This window comes from Sturnus vulgaris, chromosome 4 (assembly GCF_052056855.1).
Source record: "Sturnus vulgaris isolate bStuVul1 chromosome 4, bStuVul1.hap1, whole genome shotgun sequence".
In the NCBI taxonomy this organism is placed as follows: Eukaryota; Metazoa; Chordata; class Aves; order Passeriformes; family Sturnidae; genus Sturnus; species Sturnus vulgaris.
In genome coordinates this window covers 30,771,023-30,795,306 of record NC_142246.1, presented here as the reverse complement: position 1 = coordinate 30,795,306, position 24,284 = coordinate 30,771,023, and the positions used below count along the sequence as shown (strand labels likewise).

The following is a 24,284-nucleotide window of genomic DNA, read 5'->3' as shown; positions in this document are numbered from 1 at the left end:
CATCCTCATGGAAACAGTTTTACAAAAGTATGTCAGGCTTAACAAAAATGAATAAATTGCATTCTAAAAGAAGAAAGTTTCAACGCCCTGTAGCAATCTCAGAAAGATATGCTTTAGGTACATCAAGTAATTAATGTCTCTTATAGAACTTCCAAATTGAAAGATACTGCAACTTATTATTTTTAGTGTACTTAATTGAAGATAAATTCCCCACAGGGAAAAAAAAGTTCTAAACAGCTTGATGCAATAATATTTCATTACTTTTATTGTAGTATCTACCCACTGCCAGAATCATTGCTAAAGTACTTTATTTCCACAATCTCAAGAAAAAAAATCTTACCAAGTGTGGGTGAGCTGTAAAAATCTGACGTTTGCTGAACCTTTGGCAAAATAGTGTCAAAGGAAGTATAAGTCAAATATTTTGCCTAAAATGGCTTTTTGACAAAATTCCTCAGAGTTTGCTGTAGATGAATTAACAAACAGTTGGTTGCAGAGGGAGTTCTCTGTAGATGGCATGCTAATGAATTCTGACAGGCTGAATGGTGCAAAAATAATGGGCTGAGCTGTCCACTGACTGTAAAGCAGAAGATGATAAAGATTAAGACTTCAGGAAAATACCCCCCATAAAAATGGATCAAAAGGAACAATTTGACTTAGGGATTGAACTGCAGGATTCCAGTTTCTCTACTGATGATTGATGTGTTAGTCAAATTCAAGCATCTGAAGTTTTACACCAGTATCATGACTTGCTGCATAATTCATGATTGTTCTAATATTGCCATTCACTCTTCCAAATGTGAAGAGTCAACCAACATTTACTTCATCATCTTAATACTGCCTTTGAAATAAATTCAGATTCAATTAGATATAGAGAGTTATTATTTCATAATTTGATGGAAAACTTTTTCAAAAGAGAATACCTGAAATTAGATTTCAGTAGATGAAAAAGGATTAAATAATATTAGAAGTACCTACCGAGGAATTGTTACACAGTTTTTCTTCCAGAAGAACTGTCATTAAAATTATGGCTGATAAAATGAGGACTTTATGAAAGAAAGGTGGCAAGGCATGTGAAAAGGTTGGAAGACTTTTTTCAAGCCTATAATCAGTGAAAAGATACGTAGTACTTGTTAGGTAGAAAGTTTTGCTCCTAGAGATATTCATTTGTTTACCTAATGTGCAAAACAGATTAAATCTCTCAGAAATTGCAACAGAAGAAACAGCATTTACCCTTTCTATCCTCAGTAGAATGAAAAGCAATCAAAAATATATTTTTCCCCCTTTTTTTCTGTGTTGGTTTTTTTTTTAGATGGTGCCTGCAAAAAGCACACTGAAGTGTTCCAGACAGTGATTTGTATATCATCTAAGGTTGGGTCATCTTAACATTACTCAAATATCAACAGACTAAGGTGCTTTCCTTGGACATGATTACAAAGAATAAATAAATTCTACAAGACCTAACCAGGAAAAAGGAAACAGAATTTGAAAGTGAATTTTGCAACATATCAAACTGACCAAGCTTTCATAATTAGGCTCTGAGAATTCTTAAAGAGTAATGGATCATTAACATCAGTAGGGTGCTGGAAAAAACTTTCAGGGAACAAAAAAATCAAACTAAACTTCAGAAAGAAGATAAAGATTGTTTTCAACGCACAAGTATGGAAACTTTATTGTTAAGCCATACCTTGCGGCTTTCAAGCTATAGAAAAAAACTTATTTTTTAAATTTAAAAAAAATTCAAGCAATTATTTTCTTTTTCATAAAAATATAATCTATGTTGAAGCATAAAAACAAAATATAATTTAAAGATTTTGCCTTCAAAAGCTTTAAACAATATGCAGACATTTTTTGCCATAAACCTCAATATGATGATTCTTATCAGGGCCCAAAGTATATTTCTAACTGGTCAAAATCTTTTGAGACTTTTCTTCATGAAGTCTTAGCTGAAGGATAAAGAGCAATTTAATATTTCTCATATTGTGTTATTAAAAAATGATTATGTATTTTTAGTCTTTGTATGCCTCACAGACATATGACAAAGATATGCTCCTCACAAATTGATAGAGATACTTTTGAGTTCTCTTCATCAATTTCACATGTCATTAGAAGCAGGAAGAGAAGCAACTCTGAAGAGAAGAAGAAAGTAGTTCCTGTATGCATAAACTCAGTTTTTACCCCATAACCTTACAGCAGAGAATTAAGCAGGAAGATTCTGAAATCCAGTAATGAATTGACCAAGGTGATCCTTTTTCAGGATCATGTTAGTAGAGCTGATCCTGTGTTAGGTAGGATAAGAGCCAGATTGACTCCTCGACATTTTTACAACAGCTGTTTTCTCTCATCCCTATAGAATTTGACATATCCAGTATTTTGGCAGCTATTAGTGCTGCTTTCTAAATTCCCCAAAGACTAAACGGTTGAAGAGACACAGAGTGGAACAAATCAAAATTTCCAACTACAAGCAAAACTGTAAGTGTGTGTATATATATATACATATATAGTAAGTACCCAAACATTTTAAATTTTCTTTTTAAGGTCATGTTTATACACTGCATTCAGGCAGAAATCAGACAGCAATCACTGGGGCTATATAATTTCTAAACTGTTGAAAGTACTGCTGTGAGACATTTTCCCATTTGGGATAACTACAATGCAGATGGAGTCTAAAGAGACTTTCTACTTCATGCAGTTGTTAATGATATTATTCCAAAGCATACAGGTCAGGCAGATTTGGCTTGGCAATTCCTGAGGGAGTAACCTCATCTTGTTTCTAAAGAGAAATTCTGTTTCCTTATGACAGTCACGCTCTTTGAAATTTTGGGAGGAAAAAACCTGCAAAAAGTGCAATTTAGCTTAAAAAATTTGATTAGAGGAACCGCCAACTTATTTTCTTGCTGGGAATGGTCAAATTTGTCATTTTCAAACCAACCACTTGCCTTTAGCCATCAGAAAAAAAAACCCTGGCTGCTTCATAACATTCATACGAGCTTTCATATGAAAAATATTGAAAGATGGGGTAAATTGTAGAACCACCTGGGAATTAACTTGGAAATAACAAAAACATATATGCCCTAGAAATTTAGCTGAAATTTTTTTCTGAACTTTGGACTTCAATTGATGTGCACAGCTTTGGCCTGTCAGTACTCAAAGAACAGCATCACAAACTTTATTTTGATGAAAAGCAGCTGCCTTTATTAATGTGACTTTTGTGACAATTCAAGCAGCTAAGGATAAGCCAAAGGGGAATGCAGTGTGTTGGAATAAATTTTGATTTTAGATAAATCCATGTATTTGAGTGGAGCATGGGCATAGGAGGCATGTAGATGCAGTGACATAAAGAATTTTTCAGTTACTATTGCTAGAAAACATGTCTTAGGAACTTCATTCTGAACACTTTGTTTACCAGAAGAAGAGCCGAGTCATTTGAGCAGAAAGTGCCTCGAGTATCTGGATAGAAAACAAAATACTTTTGCCTCTCCTTCTCAAGTATAACTGGCACTGAAGCTATTTTTCCCTCTAGATGTTTAATGCATCAATCATGATCTGCTTTTGTGGAGGTGTTGCAGTAAGATGAAGACAGAACTATCTGAAGTAACTGAAATATTCCTGGGACTTGTTGCAAATATAGTGTCAGCACTCTGTTTGTTTACATTTTAATCTTAAGTTTAGTTTAGACAAGAAAGAAAAAAAGATAAAAAAGATTTTAAAAAAATCTTCATAATAGCTTTCAGTTCCAGACGCTTCAGTAGTGACATGCATAGCTAAGCACTGCAAAAGCATTTCAACTTATGTTAGATTCAGGGATAGGCATTGTTTGACTGGGGCATTCAATATCATTAAGATGTTTACCTGTTTAAATGGAACTGCCCTGAAAAAGAATGCTGTCTGAAAAAAAAAAAAAAAAAAAAAGCCAAACCACAACAACTCATCCATGACCACCTATTGTCCTCTTCACTTGTACAAAAATGGCCATGTGAATAAAAAGAAAAACTTCATGTGAGTTCTATGTGATGCAACTATATTGAAAGGCAATAGGAATTAATTTTTTAAAAAGTCCTTACAGCAAACTGTAAAGCCTTGCCTACCTATCCAGGTTTTTCTGAAGAGGACAGAAGGAACTATTTCCCAGTCAGTAGCTCCCAAAACACAAAAAACCTTTTATCTCAAGGAGAGAAACAGAAAATCGCTAACACTTACAGATCTTCACAACTCTCTGCTTGCCCATAACAGTACAGGAGGGATGTACCCTGTACACTCTTTAGCTGGAAAGTTTTGTCTCAAGAATGCTCCTGTGGGTCCAACTTTCCTGCTGCTTTCTCTACTCCAGAGTTGGGGTAGAGAAGCTGGTACTTGTTTTCCACCTCTCAGTTTTTCTGAACTGCAGTCTTGATGTGTCAATACTTTTGACCTGGGGAGAATTACTTGGGGAGTCTGGTTGACACAAAGCTCAACACGACCCAGCAATGAGCACCTGGAGCCCAAAAAGCCAATCATGTTCCAGGCTTGTACATCCAAAGCAGCATAGACAGCAGGGACAGGAAAAGGATTCTGCCCCTCTACTTTGCTCTGGTGAGACCCCACCCAGAATACTGCATCCTGCTCTGGGGTTCCCAGCACAAGAACAATGTGGACCTGCGGGAGCAGGTACCAAGGAGGGGCACAAAGCTGATCAGGGGGGACTGCAGCACCTCTCCTGGGCAGTCAGACTGAAAGAGTTGGAGCTGCTCAGCCCGGAGAAGGGTCTGATGAGACCTTAGAGTAGCCTTCCTGTACCTAAAGCTGAGGGAACTAACAGGAGTTAAGGATGTGGGGTTTCGATTTAAAGCAGATTAAGGGGAAAACTCTCAAACTGGGTAGTGGCACAGACACCCTACTTTCACACAACAAAATGTGGGCAATACCATAGCTATTAAAATCCACTGTGAGAATCTCAGTTCAAGGTAAAAAATCCACACAGCTGAATTCAAGGGAGCTGATGGCTCTAGATTTTCATACAATAGATGAAATATGACACTGAATTGAAAAGAACAGTTTGAGATATACTCAGTTCATCAGTTGAAGATAAATAGATCAGTAGGTGTATTCTCACATACAGAGAGGGCAGAAAATGTGCAGCTAAAGCTATGCAGATGTTAGTTAGAAATGCAGTAATTATTGTAAGGGGTTCTGCCCTGAGAAATAGAAAAGATATCATATAATAGGGATATATTTCCCTTAGTATATGATGCACAAACATCACACAGTCTTTCAGTCTGCCACATGTCTTGTCCAACTGTAATCCAAGTTATAGCTCTGACACACATCTGGAATGAATGATTAGCAGAGAATTCTGGGATACTGCTTTGATCAGACTTCAAATAATAAACAATTGCACAAATCGAGTTCATAATGGCTTAATTGTAACCCTTTTAAGAGGGAACTCTTTTTGGTGCTTTTGCAATGTTTACTACATAGAAGCTCAATCCGTGATAAGCAGTATAGATAAAAGCATGAAATTGGTAATATTATTCCTATTGCTATGTAATTTAATTTCTGTTGCCATAAATATGTGTCTCTTTCATCTTTTTCCTCTGGTTTATAAAATACTTTTTCAAATTGGTAGATAAGGCTTGTGGAAATGAAAACAAGACTCTTTCCATATTTGTGCTCTACCCTTAAACTAGTCACAAGAGATTCAATATTTAAACACTGCACTATAAACAGAGGGACCACTGCAATGCTTTTTAGAAAATTTCTGTTTACAGTTTTCAGCTGTGCTAACAAATCTTTGAGCCATGCTAGTGGCTTGACTTGTGGTTTACTCTGACCTCAGCTCTGCTACTTATTTTCTTCAGGGACAAGATTTTTCAGGAGTCATCTCTGATTAACTTAGCTTTTATTAGAGAGAACATTTGGCTTCTAGTGCCAGACTAATGTTTTAATGTAAAATACTTATTAGTTCTCTGATGATAATACTTCTAAGTCAAAGACACTCATTAGCCCTTAAAAATAACAAATGTATAAATATCAGTGTCACCAGAACATAAATTTTCTAGAAAGTTCTGAAGTCTGCAATTTAAGTGGCAAAGACCAGAGCTATAGTAGCAAATAGCATTAGCTTTTCTTGTAGTGATTTTAAAGCTATGCCAAGCCTATATTTATAACAACTTTATGGCTGTCAGTAGAATTTTCACACATGCATAGTCACCATTGACTGGTATTTCACCTTGTTTAGAAGGACATAACTTTATTAGAAGTTTAAAAATTCACAAGCTAAGGAGACCTGTAAAATTTACTGTAAATCTATTCACAGATATCCTGCAGTCATCTGAACGTGATCATCAGACATTCTTAAGAGAAAACAGAGAGAACTGCCTGAAAATAAACACCACTGTAGGTTTCCCAGCAAGAATAGAAGAGTGCTTTTTTTTTGGATGAACACATTAAAACAGTTTCTTCGATGGGAGCAATTGGCAAGGAGAGATATGCAACTCAAGCCCATTTACTACTTATGGCAGAGTACAGTATCATCTGTGAACTTTCTGATTTCAACAACGCGAAAGGTTCTGGAAGTGTGGTGGAAGAGATGACACTCAACCTGGTAAAATGAAGATTTTAAGACCAGCTCTGTGAAGAACATCACAAGCTTTAGGTACTGATGCAAAAAGTGACAGAAAATATATTCTGGAACACATTAGACATTAACTTGAATTGTCATTTGAGTGAAAATGTCTAAAAGCTCTATTTTCATTGAAGATAGGCAATATAAGGCAGAAAAGTCAAACAACATGGTTAAAAGGGCTGACATTAAGCTAAAAGAATTTGCATGACCTATGGAACTTGTACCACTAGTGAATGATCTTCATGACACACCAGATCAAAGAGACAAATGGACATAGGAGTTTTAAATGATATTATATGAAAATATGGAAATTAAGATATTTTAGAGGGAGGTCACAGTATCCAACACCTATAATCCAGTAACAAATGTTTAGATACAGCAGTACTGAAAAGACTATGCTGTAGTTGAACCAAGGATCAGCTGAATCACAGTCTCATGAAATCCCCTAGATGTGCCATCTAACTGATGCCTCTCAAAATGATATATTTTAGAATAAAAAAAAAAATTAAGCAAACATCCCCTAACGTTTATCTTCATTCTATCACCTCACCCAAAAAACATCGGTACAACTTCAGTTGTGTCAGTACATGATCATGAAAAAACATCTAATTACATGAATAATTTCATTTTTGGAGCTGTATTGGACATCTGCATTGATTAAAACACTTGTAAGCAAAAGGAATTTATAATAAAGGATGTTTGGAGAAAAAATTCAAGTGTTTCAAAGTTATTCGTGCATCATGCAAGGTACATTTACAGAATTTCACAAGCTACACAAAAATTGTTTAAAAATGTATGGGAAGATCAAGACTGATTTGCATACTGACATACTCATAGAACACTAACAAAAGAGCAGGGAGAGTATAACACTTGAAGATCAGAAATTAATATGTGCAATGATATATCACAGAACATACTGAGTTGAAAGGGACCCACAAGGATCATTGAGTCCAACTCCTGGCTCTGCACAGGTCAAAACTGTGCACTCTACATTAAGACACATGTTTTGAAGTAATGGGTCACAAATGTGAGAAATAAAATCACAATTTGCCATATTCAGAACAAGTGACTTACCCCAAGCACAAATTCACAAATCTCTGCCTCATCTCTAAAGTGCTATGGAATAAATAGCATATAAAGCTTGGGATTCAGAGAAACTTGGTATCCTTCACGGTATTTAGAGGCTCTCTCAAGCTTTTTAAAGTGACAAGTAAACATACTGCATTATTATGGATACTCACTTTACAGAGATAATAGGCCTCACTCAGGTAAGACAGTCTGACACTCTTACCCGACACATTTGAGATATGAAAGGATCCAAAAAAGCCCAAGGTGAGATGACTTGCTGGAAGCAACCGTCCAGAACAAGAATAGTTGTTAATACTGTCTCTCAAGAAGTTTTACAGCACCACTGAAGTTCTAAAGCTTCTTTTTTGCTATATCTAAATATGCTAAACTAAGCATTGTCAGAACATGCATCCATCACTCAAATCTCATTATGCAGCACCTGAAATTCTTTGAGAGGCTGTAGACATTCCTGTGTATTGCATATTTGTCATGATTCTTATGCTCCTTTAATATATATATTGAAGTTTTAATGAAATGGACTTTGACCAATAGATTCACAAATACACCTAGAAATGGTAGAGTCATATAATCGGTGTGAATTTGTCATGAAAAAAGTTAATAGCATTGCCCTAGGGCACTCTCCCAACTACAATTTGTATTGATCTTGATCTAACACAGCTATTAAGAAATAAGAACAGTCTATACACAATTTAAGAAATGTTTAAGATCAGGTGATCAAATAGCTGGTGCAAACAAATTAACTGCTCTAAAAAAGGAAAATTATATTTAAAAAATACTGAGCTAAACAGTGCATGCTAGATACACAGTATAAATATTTTTCTATTCTTTTTGGGGATAAAATCAACAGTGGATTAGTGCAATATTGACAAAAGAACCGAGAGACTAATTCAGACACTACAGGCATCCATGCAATAGCTAAAGATACAAAATAAATAGCTAAACATACAAATTCAGAGAGAATATGACGAGACACTGAAGAAAGCAAATGACAGAAAGTAGAAAGATGGATCCGATAAAATTGGGGATATAGTAAAAGAAATAAAATGCATTAATTATATCTTCATTCTATGAAAAACCAAGTCAGAAGAAAAGCTGCAGTTATAGTCTGGTACAAGGCTTCTTTATGGAACAGAGGTGCTGTGGAAGATCACATTTTCTGCAGTAATTTAGGATAAAAAAACTTTGGCTGTCATACTGGGACAAAAGACTGTGCCAGAATGAAGCTGAGAAATGTTCATGAGAATATAAGAAATTACTTAGCACTGCACATGCCTCAAAAAATACATCAAATATATAAACAGTATGGGTCCAAATAAAACTGACTGATGTCAATTCTAGATAATATTTAATTTTCCTGGAAAATGCTTCCCAAGCAAAGCTGAGCATTACTTCGGTTGAAAAAAAAAAAAAAAGACCATAAAATCATGCTCCTCTATCAGTTTGTATAGAAAGGAATTAGGAGGTCATCCTAGTCCTTTCTCTTCTTCAAATACATGACTAACTCTGCCTACAATTTTCCTATACAGTACTGCTTGTTTATCTTGAATCAACATGTGATCTAATATCTTTTTTGTTCTGGACTAATTTTTTACACTGTTCAAGTCTAATTGGAAAAGGGTAACAGACTCTGACAGAACTTTAGAGGCTCTGAAAACTAAGGATCTGTAAGAATCTTGAGCACCAGTGGTATCTTCAGTTCCAGAGCCAAAGGCATAAAGTCTAATTAGGGTTGGACAGAGTAGACTCTATGGAATACACAGGACCTTAAATGACAGTCACCACTTTTAATTAGTGCCTAATCCAGATTTTCCAGATTCTAAAAAAAAAAAAAAAAAAAAAAAAATCATGTGGCTGGAATACTTTGTTCCATACTTAGAAGTGCCTTAATCATTATTTCATTACATACTTCTGTCACCTTTTTTTTTCTGTCAGTGGTTTGCACAATGAATACACTATTACTGCTTGAAGGGCTTTATAGTGTTATCAGGGAAATCAGTTTAGACCCAAGGAATACTTTTACACTATCAGTAAAAGTCACTAGTGATAGAAAAAAACATGCAATGATTTCTTTTTTCTGGATTCCCAAAACTAGAAAATGGGAATTTCAGGTTCAAAATTATTCTACCATTTGCTTCACTTCACTGAAATTAATGTCAAAATTCCTATTCATTCCTTTCCCCATAGCCCCTCCTCTCTGAACAGTGCCAGTACACCACGAAATTTTTAAGGCAATGCTGATTCACTAAAACAAGCCACCTGTCTGGACAATTAGCAAAGCATTAAGTACTGGTCTAAACAGCTTAACTACAAGCAGATTGTATTGTCCAGTGGCCATAATCCAAACAAAAAGTCAAACAGCAAGAATGAACAAACACTTGTCAGTAAAGCCTAAATACATTTCAGATTGTTCAATTCTTTTTCCCTGACTTACAAAAAAAATCCTATATTTTCAAATTGTTTTTCTGAAGTTACATTGTTGCTGTACTTTCTTCCATATACTACTAATAGTAGTCATTAACTGGAATGCTATCAAGCCTATTTGTATATGTTGAACATTCCTGGTGTTTCACAATGATTTGTAAACTGAAGGCATTTGATGTAGGTGCAGAATATGTTAAGTGATAAATTGCAATTTTTAAAGTCATTGTTTCCTAAATACAGTCACAGTTTAAAAGGAAACAGGGTTTGCTATAGAAAACGTGTAGAAAAAAAATTGTCTAAGGACTGCAAAAAGCAATAGAAGACAATGGATTTATATTTTCTACACTGATAGCCTGAAAATCATGCCATAAAGCAAGATCTATAAGAGGATCAAATGAAATTTAATGAATTATAAGCTTCGGCTGGGAATAAGTATGGAAAAATGTCCATGACAGATAGAAAGACAAAAAGGACTGTCCTAAAAGCAAAAATCTCAGGGAAAACAAAACAGAGGTCATATGTATGCAAGTGCTCAGTAATTTAGTATTCAACATATGGACAGAGATTGAAAGATAAAGGTCACATCTGAACTTTGAGTATGGATATGGAGTCAATGAAGTCTACAGAGAACTGGGAAGATGGTTCTGGAAGACAGTAAGGAAAAGGGCAACTGATGCCTTTTCATTAGAACTTCAATAAAAGATCTTTTAAGTCTGCTCCTCCAAAGGAACAAAAATAACAGCATTGGAGAGATGGCTGTCATTTGTTGTTGAAGAGCTGGAAAAACAACCTAAAGCTGCTTAACACTCCAGAGGAAAAAAGGGCAAGAAAAGAGGCAGAATTAACTATGCCTACTTGTATGTACTATATAGACCTTTGGGCATGCTGGATAACATGCTGGTTTGCTTTACTTATGAGCAACAAAATGTTTCGTTATCCCTGTCAGATAATGATCAGGTACAAGAACTGAATCAAATGAATTCCCTTAACAGTGCAATCTAAGATGATCAGAAACCTGGTGGAAGCAAGATGCCATGAACAAGAGAAGATTCTTCTGGAAAGCTGTTTGTAGGTTTATGATGGCATCTAGTTCCAATGCACATCCATTTCACAGATGGTGCAGAAGTATCCTTGAGCAGATGCACTGTTCTGCACAGTGGCCAAGAAAAATTTCAAGTTGGAGCTAAAAATTTAAGTTGAATAATTAAGTTCAGGGCAAATAAGGATACTTATCAACTACACTTATCAAATGACACAAACAGCAAAAAATTCATCCTGAAATATTCTGAAGGGTCCAATTTCTTTTCCAGAAGCAAGAGAAACTAAAGAAAGCAAGAAAGAACAGTACCATTTTGAGGCTGCTAGCTGAATGACACTTTGTGGACTGAAATCACCTCAAATGAACCAAAGTTTGTGGTGAGGCCCTTTCAGTTCACCACGAGCACTGTAATTACTGCAGCTGTAATCACTGCATGTGCACAGGGGCTTTTAATCCTCAGAGTGGTCTCTGTTAACACAAAGACTCCAGCCCCAAGCAGTCATACAGGTACACATGCAGACAGTAGTACCTTACTTCTAATAACCAACTCAGTAATTACACCCATGAGAGGAAGGTTAGGTTTAGGATTACAGACTAATGAGTGCCCTGCTATAGCTGACATAGTAATCTAATTTTTCCAGTTACACTGCATTCCTAATTTGTCAGCTCATATGACTTTTTTCTTACCTCAGTATAGGCTCAGAGTTTCTGAATATAGAAGACAGAAAATAATTTTACTTTACAGATGATCATTAGAGAGTCCCTTATTTCCAGTGTACTAAAACGTCAGCATTTTGTGTTTCTATAAAAAGTATTTGATCACATACTGCATTTGCACTTATCAAGTGAATATGTAGTAGTGTTTCCAACAAAACAAATCTTTAAAATAATGCTGGTAAATATTTAATAATTTAATAATAAATTCAGAACAGGTATTAGCTTAAATGAAACATACTGGAGCCGCTTTGCAGTGTTACCACTGAAAGTTTCATTTATTTCATACCTGTATAAGAGAGGAGACCAAAAAAACACACAAGCAAATTCATAATTTGGAGATTTATTTGCTTGACAAGCCAGTTTCTTGTTTTTGAGTAAGTAAGCAAACATTCTATCCAGTCATCACAATGAATGATCAGGAATTCAAAAGACAGAAACAGGTAAAATTTCTGTGAAATTTGAATTTGATCAAGTAAGTTTTCTGAGTAAATATGGGGACAGGAGATAATATGAATATCTAAATATAACCAAAAGATCTTCAAAATCAATTCACTGCTTTGGTGATAGTTATGTCTGCACTAGAAAAATGTGCTCAGGCAGCTTTACCTCAGGAAGCATTCTGGCACCAAAGCCCTGCCACTGCAATAGCTTGAGAAAAGGAAAACAAAACACCCACTAGCAATGAAAAAAGCTTGCAGTGAAAAGATGCATCACTCCTGTGACAGATGGGATATCCCACTATAAAACAAGCACCAATACCAAGCAGATTGCAAATTCTACACCCACTAGGTTACTTAAACTTATCTTGTACACCTCATTTTTTTCCATTCATACTTCTGCATGTCCATATTTGTAAGACTCAGCCACATCTTTAGGTCACATTGCAGGTAACAATAGCTGCAAGTGGTATTAACAAGGTACAAGAGCAAGCTTTGCATAGCTGTATAATCTCCCCTAGATTGTCACAAATTATGCATTAGAAATTCTTACCAGGAATAATTATAAAAGTAGCACTCCATTTAAAATGAGAGTATTCCTAATGCCCCTAAGAATAGTGCAGCATCTCAGAATTCTATTTTTACAGAGCGTATAAATACCAGTTTTGACAGAATGTGTACAGGAGACCATGAGGGAGAGATCCAAGTCAATAACAACTCTAAAAGAAGAGCCTTTCAGAAAAAAACTGACATCTATACTCAGTGGAAAAATGTAGGGGAAAAAACCCAAAGGAAAACACACACACACAAAAAAAAAAAAAAAAAAATCAGCAGCAAACAATTTATCAAGACTAGTGCAAAGTTGTTCTTCAGTACAGGAGTGGTTATCTTTATGCCATCCCCAGCATAATACCCAATAGGTATGGATCATCCAAAGAAAAAGTGCAAACATATGATGAGCAGAAGCACGACAAATTCATAGGAACATGCAGAAAAAGTGGGTATGTTAGGTAAATAAAAAATATTTTTGGAGATTGCCTACAAAAGAGACAAGTATTATGCCACAAAAAATTAAGAAAAACAAGACTGTTTCCACCAACCAACAAAATGTTCAGAGTTGACAGTATTATCACGCACTCCAGGAGTGGATGCACTAGATGGGCAAGAGAAAAAGGAATTAGGAGAGCTGCAAAAAACAATAGTACGTACACAAATTTGTAAGTGAAAACAAAACGCCCAGATTTATTTGCCAGCAAATTGTACAAAAACCTTCGCTGCAACAGCAAGAAAACCTGACTGTATTTTGAGCTCTACATTAGATATTTAATATATGCTAAGACAAATGGCTGTCTTCTTCATACTTACCAGTTTACAGAGGAGATGAAAAGCTCTTTTACTGAGCTTGATGAGGATTACTTTATGAACTCTGTAGTCCTGAAAATCTGCATCCAGAACAGTTAGAATGAGCTTGGCCATGAAGAGTATGTGACACTCACCAATACAAAAATTCCCACAGAAGCTGTCTCAATAATTATGAATTACAAAACCACCAAAATTCTTCTAATTTATCCCAAGAACTAAAGCCAGCATCTATGTCTAGGTGGAGGAAAGGTAAAGATTACTGTCCTTCCTTCACTCAGGAATGTTGAATATTGCTCTGCATATGAGAGACTAATTTCTGGAGTGTGTATATCCACAATCAATACACAAAAGTATGAATTACAATGTGCCAGCAGATTTTGAAGTAGGAAAAAAAAAGGTTAAATGAAAAAAGTTCTCTCTGCAAAAAAAACCCCACCAAATTAGAAGAAATATTTTTGGATTTATCTATAAATTCATGAACCCAAACTACACAAAATTAAACAATCGTTGGTTTGAATAACTTCTGCAACATGGTAAAAACCAGTAGCATTTACATGTGCTTTAACATAAATGTGGTTCTGTACATACCCAAGACAAGACACAGCCAATGCTATGAAAATCCTTAGTGACGGGTGTTGGAATGCATTACCTCATCAGGAACGGAGAATGAGATGGGCTTAAAAGCACTGCAGAGACTCTCAACAGTACAATTCTTCAGACAAGGGGAAAAAAGCAGCAAAGGAGAACTGAAAAATTAGTGGTCAGACAGCCAGACTGAGAAATTTCCAAAGGAACATCATACATATACAATGATATAATTCACAACAGAGCCACTCATCTGTACAGTGAGGCTACAGCAGCAATTTACTCTGATTAATGAATGTAATAAAGAAAAATGAGTTCCTAGAAAGTAGAAGAGGACAAATATATCAAGAATATACTTATGTGATCTGACCAGACAGCTCTAGTACAAGTACAACTGTTCTTGACCTAAGTAGCAATTCCCATTTGTAACCCTACAAAGGGCACCACTGCAGTAGTAATCATTGCTGGTCTCTGGTATTTTCTTTATTCCCAAGTGTGTTCTTGAAGCATCAATTTTCAGACTTAATAGCTTGCATACCTACTATACATGAAATTGTAAGTGGCTTCCTACAATGCACTCCCCTCAGGATATGTAGGTCAGGCACTTATGACCCTTACCTGTATTCAACACTATCAGTGATCCAACAAAAATCCTATTCCAGCTCCAGAGTTATGGAAGATTTCTCTGCTTACCACACTTAGGGTTTAAGGCTATGAGCAGTATAGCAATCTTCTTATTCACTAGCAAGTATTGCAGCATAAAAAAATGAAGCGAGACAGGCACTGACCTTGGCAAGAGATTTGCTATTGATTTCAGTAAAACTAAGATTTCACTTTTAGAGAAGTTATTTCCAGAGGCCGGACATACCCCTGGAGGTGGTGCCCTCTTGCAAAGGGGAAAGGTTATTTTGTAGAAAGACTAACAGAATTTGATATCAACCTTTTTCTGACTAGCAAAGCAACAGCCAAGAGGTGATACTTTTATTCTCATTACAGGAACAGCAATGCTATGTAATATTGGTACAACAGCAAAAAACATAGACTGACAGAAAAAATATTTAGGCAATGAGATTCATAGACTGGGTTGGGTTGGAAGGGACCTTCAAGATCATCTAGTTCCACCCCCTGTTAGGGGCAGAGACACTTTCCACTACACCAGCTTGCTCCAAGCATCATCAAACCTGGCCTTGAACACTTCAAGGAATGTGGCACCCAAAACCTCATTGAGTCACCTTCCAATGTATCAACACTCTTCTTCAGCAGGGGCAAGGTGATTCCAAAAGGATTTCTATGAACACCCACAACACCTGAAAGTTGTATTTGATGATTTAAAAGGTCACATTCAATCCTGTCTTCTAAGTGAGGGCTAATTCAGTGACAGAGATTCAGTGAAGGTTCAGAGATGTAATATGGAATAATGGGAATGTGGGAAGAACCTAGGTTTTGAAAAGTAGATTAAAATTATGTGAACCTGCATATTAGTTGCAGCACATTGCAATACCCAAATTACAGAAGGCAGATCTCAGCATTACACCATCAGAGAATCTGGAGACATCTTTAATGTAAATAATTACTATAATTAAGACAGGGCATATTAATGTAAAATATACAAAATTTTATTAATTCTTCATCCCAAATGAAATAAAAATGCAACTGATGTAAATTATTAATTTGAATTTATGCAAACTTTGATTCCTCATAATGTACAACTCCCATATTTTCAAAGTATTCCTAACAAAAATGTCACACCCTATCTGTACTGGACTATTTCGACAGTGAAAATAAAAATACTTTTGTCTCCCAAATACAGACAGGGAGATGAATGTATCCTTAAAAATCAAGTTAGACTAAGGAGTAGAAAACTGTTCATCAGTCATTCTGGAAAACAGAAACATAAAATGAAACCTGTAGTAACTACTGAGGAAAAAGAATATTCATTTTTTTTTCACAGATTGAAAAGATCTGGTGGAACATCTGCATGGTGTGACTGGACACCAGTTTTCAAAGCTAATCCCTGTACTCATGCCCATTCACCACTTTGGTTCATCTCTACAGGATTGGCCACTTTGTCTGGCTAAGTAACAAGTTCTGCCAGCTGCACCATAACCTCAATAGGCTTTTACTCGGTGCAGCTGGAACAGCTGACAAGAAAGAAGTCACACTGACCTCAATACCAACCATGGAGCTGACCTCTGTCAACACAGGGGCAAACTACCTCTGCTTGGTAACCTCCCCCTGAAGGCAAATCAGTTTTACTAACCTTGCATCTGCAGCCAAAAACAACCCCACTGCAATATGATATAAATATACCTTATATTTCAGCAACACATGTAAAATATCATGTGCACATCATGCTGAATGGAGTTTCTGTAGGCCTAAATGAAAAAAGTACATATCCAGTCCAACTTTCACCATAAAGTTAGCTGAACAGTCAGTTTAAAGGTGTTACCTGAAAAACATAATCTGAAACCATCCATAAACCTTTCCAGCTGCTTAGTTGTGTTTGACTAGAGAATTTCAGTGCTTGGTCACACATATAAGTGTTTTAAATTGGCTGATTCTATTTTCTCTCATTTTAGAGAACAGGGGTTCTTTAGGATAGGATAGAGAGTCCAAACGAAACATTGAAAGACTTCAGTGGAATTCTAGCAATGGGAAAGATGAGTCTACCACCAAGAAAACCCAACCCACCACCCTGCCCAAAACCCGAACAACCAAATTCAAGCTCCCAACTCAAGCACAGGATTCTCTGATATAAATCAAGACCTGAATTTTTAATGAAGACCAGTAGTCTAATATCTATTCTTCAAAAAGCATATCTAAAAACATGTTGCTGTTTTAGGAAATTTATAAAATGAAAAGAATGAGCTGAATATTTTTATTTCTGGTGTTGTTACTTCAAGGAAGGGAAGTTTGGCTTCTCATTAAAACAACCTATAGAACACAAAACCTTTTGTACATACTGGTCAGGGACTACCACAAAGCTATTTAGAAGCTACAGAAGCCACTATCTAAATGCTGTAATCAGCTTTGCTGATTACTTTCAGTTGTTTCTCTATTTGAAATAATAAAAATAAAAAATAAAAAATAAAAAAGGAAATGTTAGGAAGCTTGCAGCATGCTTGTCATCCAAATTTAAAGGTACTGGTGAAGTTCATTTGCACATTTTATCTATTCTTGAAAAGAAAGTAAGAAGTCAACCGATCTTTTTTTCTGTCATTTAAGGCAGAAACCTTGATTATGCCCCTTGTTCACCTGTGACTTCAGGACTTGGAAAGAACTTCAGATCTGTTTAGTAGCAGCTTTTGTATTATAGTCCCAAGCATTACTTGACTATGCACATTCAATACATGTTTATTGGTTCATTCAATAAGCAAAGATTTTTTTGCCTTGTTAACAATTTGTGTTTTATTATCCTGAGGAATTTTTAGTAACATCTGTCCTCCTGAAACAGAGGTCTGCAATTTTTCTCAGGAGTGGAAATAGGGTATTTAAGGCAGCTCAGAGATGTGACTAGAAGAAAAACTGCCAAGAGCAACGGGGACAAGTTCTCATTGATGTTGCAAAAGTGAACTGTGATGCATAGCATTGAATTGACACTGCAAAGTTTTTACTGCCCTAGGAAAGTAAGCCTCACCAGAGAAACAGAATGGACATTGCCACACTAGCACTGGATCCCTACTCTTGGTAGCATTTCAGTCACTGACCTAGACTTGCTGATGATGTCTGACCACTGGAGACATGAAGTATCTATGAAAGAAAAGTGGATAGCATGAAAAGAGACAGGAAAGAGATAAGAGCAGAAGCAAATCAGACATTGCTAATGATAAAACAAAAGATGAAAAAAAACTATGAGAAAAGGGAAAACTCCTCAAAAAATAACCTAAAAGAGAGCAAATAGTACAGCACATGAGTATCACTGCCCACTGACAGCAGCTAAGTAGAAAAAGCAATGTCTCTAAAAACTTCAAAATGCAGAATCTTGCAAAAAGAATAAGTAGCTGAGTTTGACAGACACATTAGTAAGAATAAATTATTAATTATTTGAAATACTCACCTCTATCTTTGGGTCACTAACAGTAAAGCACCATTTAAACAAGTCTTTGAAGAAAACCTTTGATTCAGTAAATTATTCAATCAAAACCAGTCTGAGGAACAACTTTATTGAAACTGTATTTTTTATGCTCAGTTCTGTTCAACAATTGGCAAGATTCAGCATCTCCTCTAGACATTTTCCCTTCTCCCAAACAGCTTACCATTTTTAATACTGGAAGTTATTAATTTCTGAAATAATGTTCATTGTCATCAACATCTCAGTTTTTATCAGAACCCTGAATTTGTGCTATAACTTGATCTTCTAAGTTCTCTTCCTTGAGTCAAGTATTGGTCGGGCTACCCATAGTCTCTCAGGACACAAAATGAAGTCCAGGGTTCACCTGTGACAAAAAGAATGATTTCATTAGTCTCAATTCACAACAGGAGTTTCATTTATAAGATAAAACAATCTTTACTTGAACATTTAACATTATAATTTTAAAATTAAAAAACAAAACATCATCAAGAACAATATTTTTCTGAAAAGGCTGATGATATCTCCAATCTGGTTATCAAAAGACAGCACCATCCTTATTTTTACAATTTTTATTCTAGAAAATGCATTAAGAGAGGAGCACTCTTCAACTATTTTTTTACACTGCTTAAATCAAAATCCAGGGTGAGTTTGAAGAGCTCCAAAATGAAACTCTTACTGATGGATTCCCAACTCTAATTCTACAATGGCTGTACTATTCAGTAAAGAATGAAAAAAATCATAAAGTAGCTGTGTTACTTAGTCCTTTCAATAGTGACTTCACTGATGTTAAGAGATTTTAGGGAGATTACCCTTGAGTTCATTGTATTCTTTTGAGCACTCACAGAGCTGTCTTCACAGAACTCTTGGGATCTAAAGCAGGTGAGGCAGATTGAGCACACAAACATTGGGGGTTTTTCCCTTTGTCATCGCCATCTCATTCAGAAAAGTTGTTACCACACATAGTTAAGTTTAAGCATGTGTGCAGTCCTAGTGAAATTAGCTGCATCTTGCTGCCCAGGGGCCCTGAGCAAACTTCCTCTACACCTTCTTCGCTAGTAACAAAGCTTTAGCAACAAAACATATGGGCCAAGGATGTGGAAAACTAGAAAAAAGTACAAAACCCCAAATATACCTAGCAGAGAACAGAGATCAGTGAGAAGCAGGTGAATGCAGCTTTCTGCCCTGATTTGGTAGGTGCTAGTTACCAGCTTGGCACCAGTCCCTGGATTATCCCAACCCATGCCAAGTGTTAGCAGACAGGACAGGCACACAGGAGTGAGGTGAGACTGCTGGGCCTCCCTTCTTGCCTGCTGGAAGCTCCCTTCCCACACTGGACTCTCTTGGGGGTAGTCAGGGAACCTTTGGACCTCAGCACACGAAGCGCCCAGAAAAAAAAAGCAACTCATCAGGCCAAGAGAACAGTTTCAACAGGAAGAGAAAGAAGAGCAAGAGGTGTAACACCATTCAGGAAAACTTTTTCTTCATTGACCTTAAGAATGGTCCAGTCCTACAGACACTGAGTACCCAAATCCACCTGAGGCCAAAAGAACAGGCATGTGTTGACATTTTAATGCCACTACCAGAAAACTGATCTCCATAGTCAAAGACTTAGAACTGCTCCCTCACCTTGTTCTTGATGCATTGTTTTTCTTGGTGTGGGTAACAACAAAGGCATAAGGATAACCAGCAATCACCAAATTTGCACATAGTATTACATAAATTACTTAAACGATCTCCTTGGGTTTCTGAGATGCTCTATTTCAGTGTTGACAGTTTCAAGTAAAAATTCCACTCGTTAAACGTACCAACAGTTTTTTAATACACCTTCCCTAAGGCTAGTTATTGCATCTTCCCAGCGTGGATCAGTTGAATGGCCTTATTTCTGATGAGACAAATATTTACACAAAACTTTTTTTTTTAATGATCTATTCCCATTCTTTTCAAAAATTAGTTATTAAAGAAGGCACATCAGTTCAAAGTTCATGAATATGATACCAAGATATGGTCATTAAAATCCTTATGCCTTGAATGTTTCCCTTGAACTTTGTTTCAAAGTTAAAAGATTACAGATATCATAAACCAAATTCAGTCTTTGTATAGGTCAGCTTTGAACTGCAGCTGTTCCCATCAGGACTGAATTGGTGTCAGGTGCCTCTTGGATTACAAGCCACCATAAAAGAAATAACAGACCAGAACTATGAAACTTATTACAAGTCAAGTACATTAAATAAAAGAGGATCCTACCAGTTGCATCATCAGCTTCTGTGTCTAGAAGAGCATCTATTGAAGCCATGCTTGTGCCTATGAAGGAGTCTGTAGTATCAGACACTCCTCGCTTGCTGAGACAAACTTCTTTGAGTTACTGACTTCTCTGCTTTGATCAGTGTCTTTTACTAACCTTCTGACTGTCAGGAAGGTTACACCACTTGTTGAGAAGGTTTTTCTAGGCCTTCCTACTATTCCCCAATGCACTTTAAAATTGTAAATCCACAGGTTCAATTTGTAGTATCTTCCAATAGATATGTAATAGAGAGTAGGACATAGATGCAAGATGCTTTCCCCCACCAAATCCACCTTTTTGTGAAAGGGTTATATACTCCTTATTTCTGTTAGTCCTCTCTTGCAAAGAGGGAAGAAAATCTTCAGTGAGATACATTTTCTTCAGGAGGCATCTTCTGTTCCTCCCTGACCTTTTTCCAGTGGAATTTTCATCCTGTGTCCTTTTTCCTCAATAAATGTGCCAGCAAGACTTTTATATTACTATAAGTTGTTGCAAAAGTAGAAGTTTCTTTCTTATTACATTTCTGTAAAAAGTAATAACTGCCTTTGGCATTACCAAGTTAAAAATTAGTTGCATGTATGAATCAGATTATTTTCAATGTAATCTCTTCCTGAATAATCTGAATTAGGAAAAAACAAGACTTGGGAAACTTTAGTCTTCAAATTTACAAATATTAGGCCAGAGTCTTCTAAATACTTATTCCCTGTTACAAGTTTATTTGCCTTAGTAACCCCTTCCTAACTGAAGTCCCAATTTAATAACTCACACAAAGTTATTACAGGTTTTTGCAGGATTAGTCAAGAACACTTAAAACACCTTTTTAAAAACTTGTGTTATTTTCAAAGATTCCTTTAATCTATTTACTAAACCTGACCATATTTAAAAGAAAAAAGCCCCAAACATAAGAACTTTAAAAGCTTGCTCCTATTTTTCTCCTAAATCAAGACTATAAACTATTTACCACATTGTGCCAAGTATCTACTTGTTTTAGTTAATCCTTAACTTCAGAGGGTCAAGCAGTATCTAGTTCATGTTCCAGTCTCAAACACTTTGTGTTCAGAAGAATGCTCTATTCTCCTAGCTGTTGCCAGTTTATTGCAGTTCTTAAAATCACTATGACAGAAAAGGCAAGAACAAGAAATGCAGTAAGAGTGAGCAAGTGAGCACGTGTTGAGAGTCAGGAGGGATTACACGATATCTGCAGCAGAGAGTACGCACAACATAGAGCCCAAGGATTCAGTTATGTCTCCAGAAACAGACACCACGTTCATTTCAGACTTTAGCAGACTCATCTGTATTGCAAACTAAGCACAGAAGTGCTAGAGCACAGATTTATTAATTAAGGAGGAGGCAAATATCACCCATTCCCCTAGAGTAACCCAAGAAACATGCCTGTCTCAACCCTTTCTCTCTCCATCTAAAAATTCTCCAGGGAACAAGAGTAGTCAAGTGCTCACTTGGACTTCTGGAACTGAAGTCTCCTCTCAATTACATGCTATTGCATGTGTTACCCTGCCAGCTCCAGTGAATGAAATTTCTGCCAGTGAAAGCAGGAATATAATATAACTTTTAGCATCTACATCAGTGGCAACTGTAGGGAGAAGAAAGTTAAAATCTGTTACTCTTCATTTTGATCTTGTGTGTGGTATTCCACTATGGCTGAATGACTGAAGCAGACAAGCCACTTGAATTACCTGAATTAACCTTAGAAAGATAAGCATGCCACTGTTTGCCAGAGTCCAATACTAGATACCTTTCTTAGGCTAGCTCAGAGCAAAGCCCAGGCTTAAGTTTCCCCTCAGATGAATTTTAAACTGCCAACTAAAGAACTTAGTGCAGTTGTAATGAAGACCCTGACAGCCCAGTTGCATTAAAAAAAAAAAAAAAAAAAGCAGCTGCTCAGTTGTCATGGAGTAAAATTCTGCTTTCATTACCAGTACAGCTCTCTTCCCATGCTCCTGTATTTTTTTCAATGAAAGATGCATAGGGTTTGGAGTGCACAGATTTGGTACACGTGCACAGCAGCTGGTCTGACACGATAAAACAGAATGAATCTGAAGAAGTTCCTGCCTGTCTGACCAATAATCCATGAACTAAGAGGGATTTACTCAGTAGACCAGCACAGATTCTATCCTATCAAAATTAGAGATTTTTTTTTTAAGTGCCTAAAGCTGTTTTCTGTTAGATGTTTTCCATTCCCAAAGACCTAGACAGCAAGTAGGAGGCGAACAAAGGTGGGGGGAGGGAATTGTCTGAATACTGCAATGTTTATAACTTCGTATTCGCTTGATTTGAAGCTCCAACCATAGAATTTGTTACTGGAGACATTTCTGTAACTCAAAGAAAATCAATCAGAAGAATAGCATTCAGCATGCACAGACACACACTGTATGCCAAGGCAGCATCCCCGGTACCGTGTCTAAAATTCATTCTTAGATCCGACTTACTTGCCATTCTCTTTTGCTAGGTGGGAACTGCCGAGAGCTAAAAATAGCACCAGGATTCAGTGGCGGGAGCTAAAAATACCCTTTCCCGCTCGATTACCGACTGGCCAGGAAAGACGGAGCTCTTGGCATCTGTCACAGCCTATAACCGCCAGCTGGGGACGGAGGCAGAGAGCCCAGCCCCGGAGTTCGGCGCTCGGGGAAAGTTTCCCCGGCAGAAGAAGAGGCCGGGGCGCTGCATCCCGGGGCCGCGGGACCCCCACCCACCCCAGCCCGGGCGGCGCCCCCGGGCCGCCCCGCCGCCCCTTACCCGCGTTCCGCAGCTTCTTGTTGCGGTAGACGGAGAGGATGACCAGGAGGTTGCCCAGCAGGTCCACCGCGATGGTGAAGATGAGGATGGCGGCCAGAGTGGAGGTCACCCAGGGCTGGCGGCGCGGGGCGCCCTCGGCCGGCGGGTCCCGCGGGAGGACGGAGCTGTTCAGCTCGCTCTCGTTCACTCTCATCCTGCCGCCGCCCCGCAGGGCACAACCGGGTACCGGCGGAGCGGGCGCGCTCGCCAGCGCTGCCTCCGCCGGGGGCAGCTCAGGTCAAGTCAGGTCGGGGCGGGGGTCGCGGCCGCCCCGCGCCGCGGGGCTGCCCGCCCTAGGGCGGAGCGGCGCTGGCGGGAGCGGGCGCACCTCCCATGGCGGCCGCCACCGCAGGCAGGAAGTTTTCCCGAAGTGTGCATGTGCCGCGGCGGGACACTTTTATAGCCCGGCCGCGCCGCCGCCCCGCCCGCCGCCACCGCTGCCGCCAGGTGACACCGAGCCGCCCCCGCGCCGGCACGTGCGCGGCCGGGCCGCCAGCTGCTGCCGCGCGGCGCCACAGCGCCCCCCCGCGGCGGCACGGCGCGCCGCCCCATTCAGCCGCGCTCCGCTTCCCCATTCATGCTCCCGGCCGCCCATTCAGCGCCGGCCGCTCCATTCACCGGCGGAGGCGCGGCGGGGATCGACGGGGCTCGCTGTCTGCGGTTGGGTGGTTTGCAGCTCTCGGAGCTATTTTTAGCCCTCCTGGTTAACGCCGGCTCTTAATTAGGCGCCCGCCGAACTCCCTTCCCCTCCTCCCCCTCCTTTATTTAACATCGCACCCGCACGGTAACGTGAGCGCGGCGAGAAACCTCCCATCGGGGAGCGGGTCGGGGCTGCTATAAAAAGCTCCTCGCGAAGGAAGGAGGCTGGCTGGCTGGCTGGGCAGGGG

General features: G+C 38.1%; 1 protein-coding gene across 1 annotated transcript in view; it reads right to left on the bottom strand.

The window, feature by feature from the left end:
- MTNR1A (melatonin receptor 1A) overlaps positions 1-23,551 on the bottom strand; it is a 54,469-nt gene extending 30,918 nt beyond the window's left edge. The window contains exon 1 of the mRNA XM_014873402.2: positions 23,359-23,551. Coding sequence (XP_014728888.1) covers positions 23,359-23,551 — 193 coding nt within the window. The remainder of the gene's footprint in view (positions 1-23,358) is intronic.
- Positions 23,552-24,284: the final 733 nt, after the last annotated feature.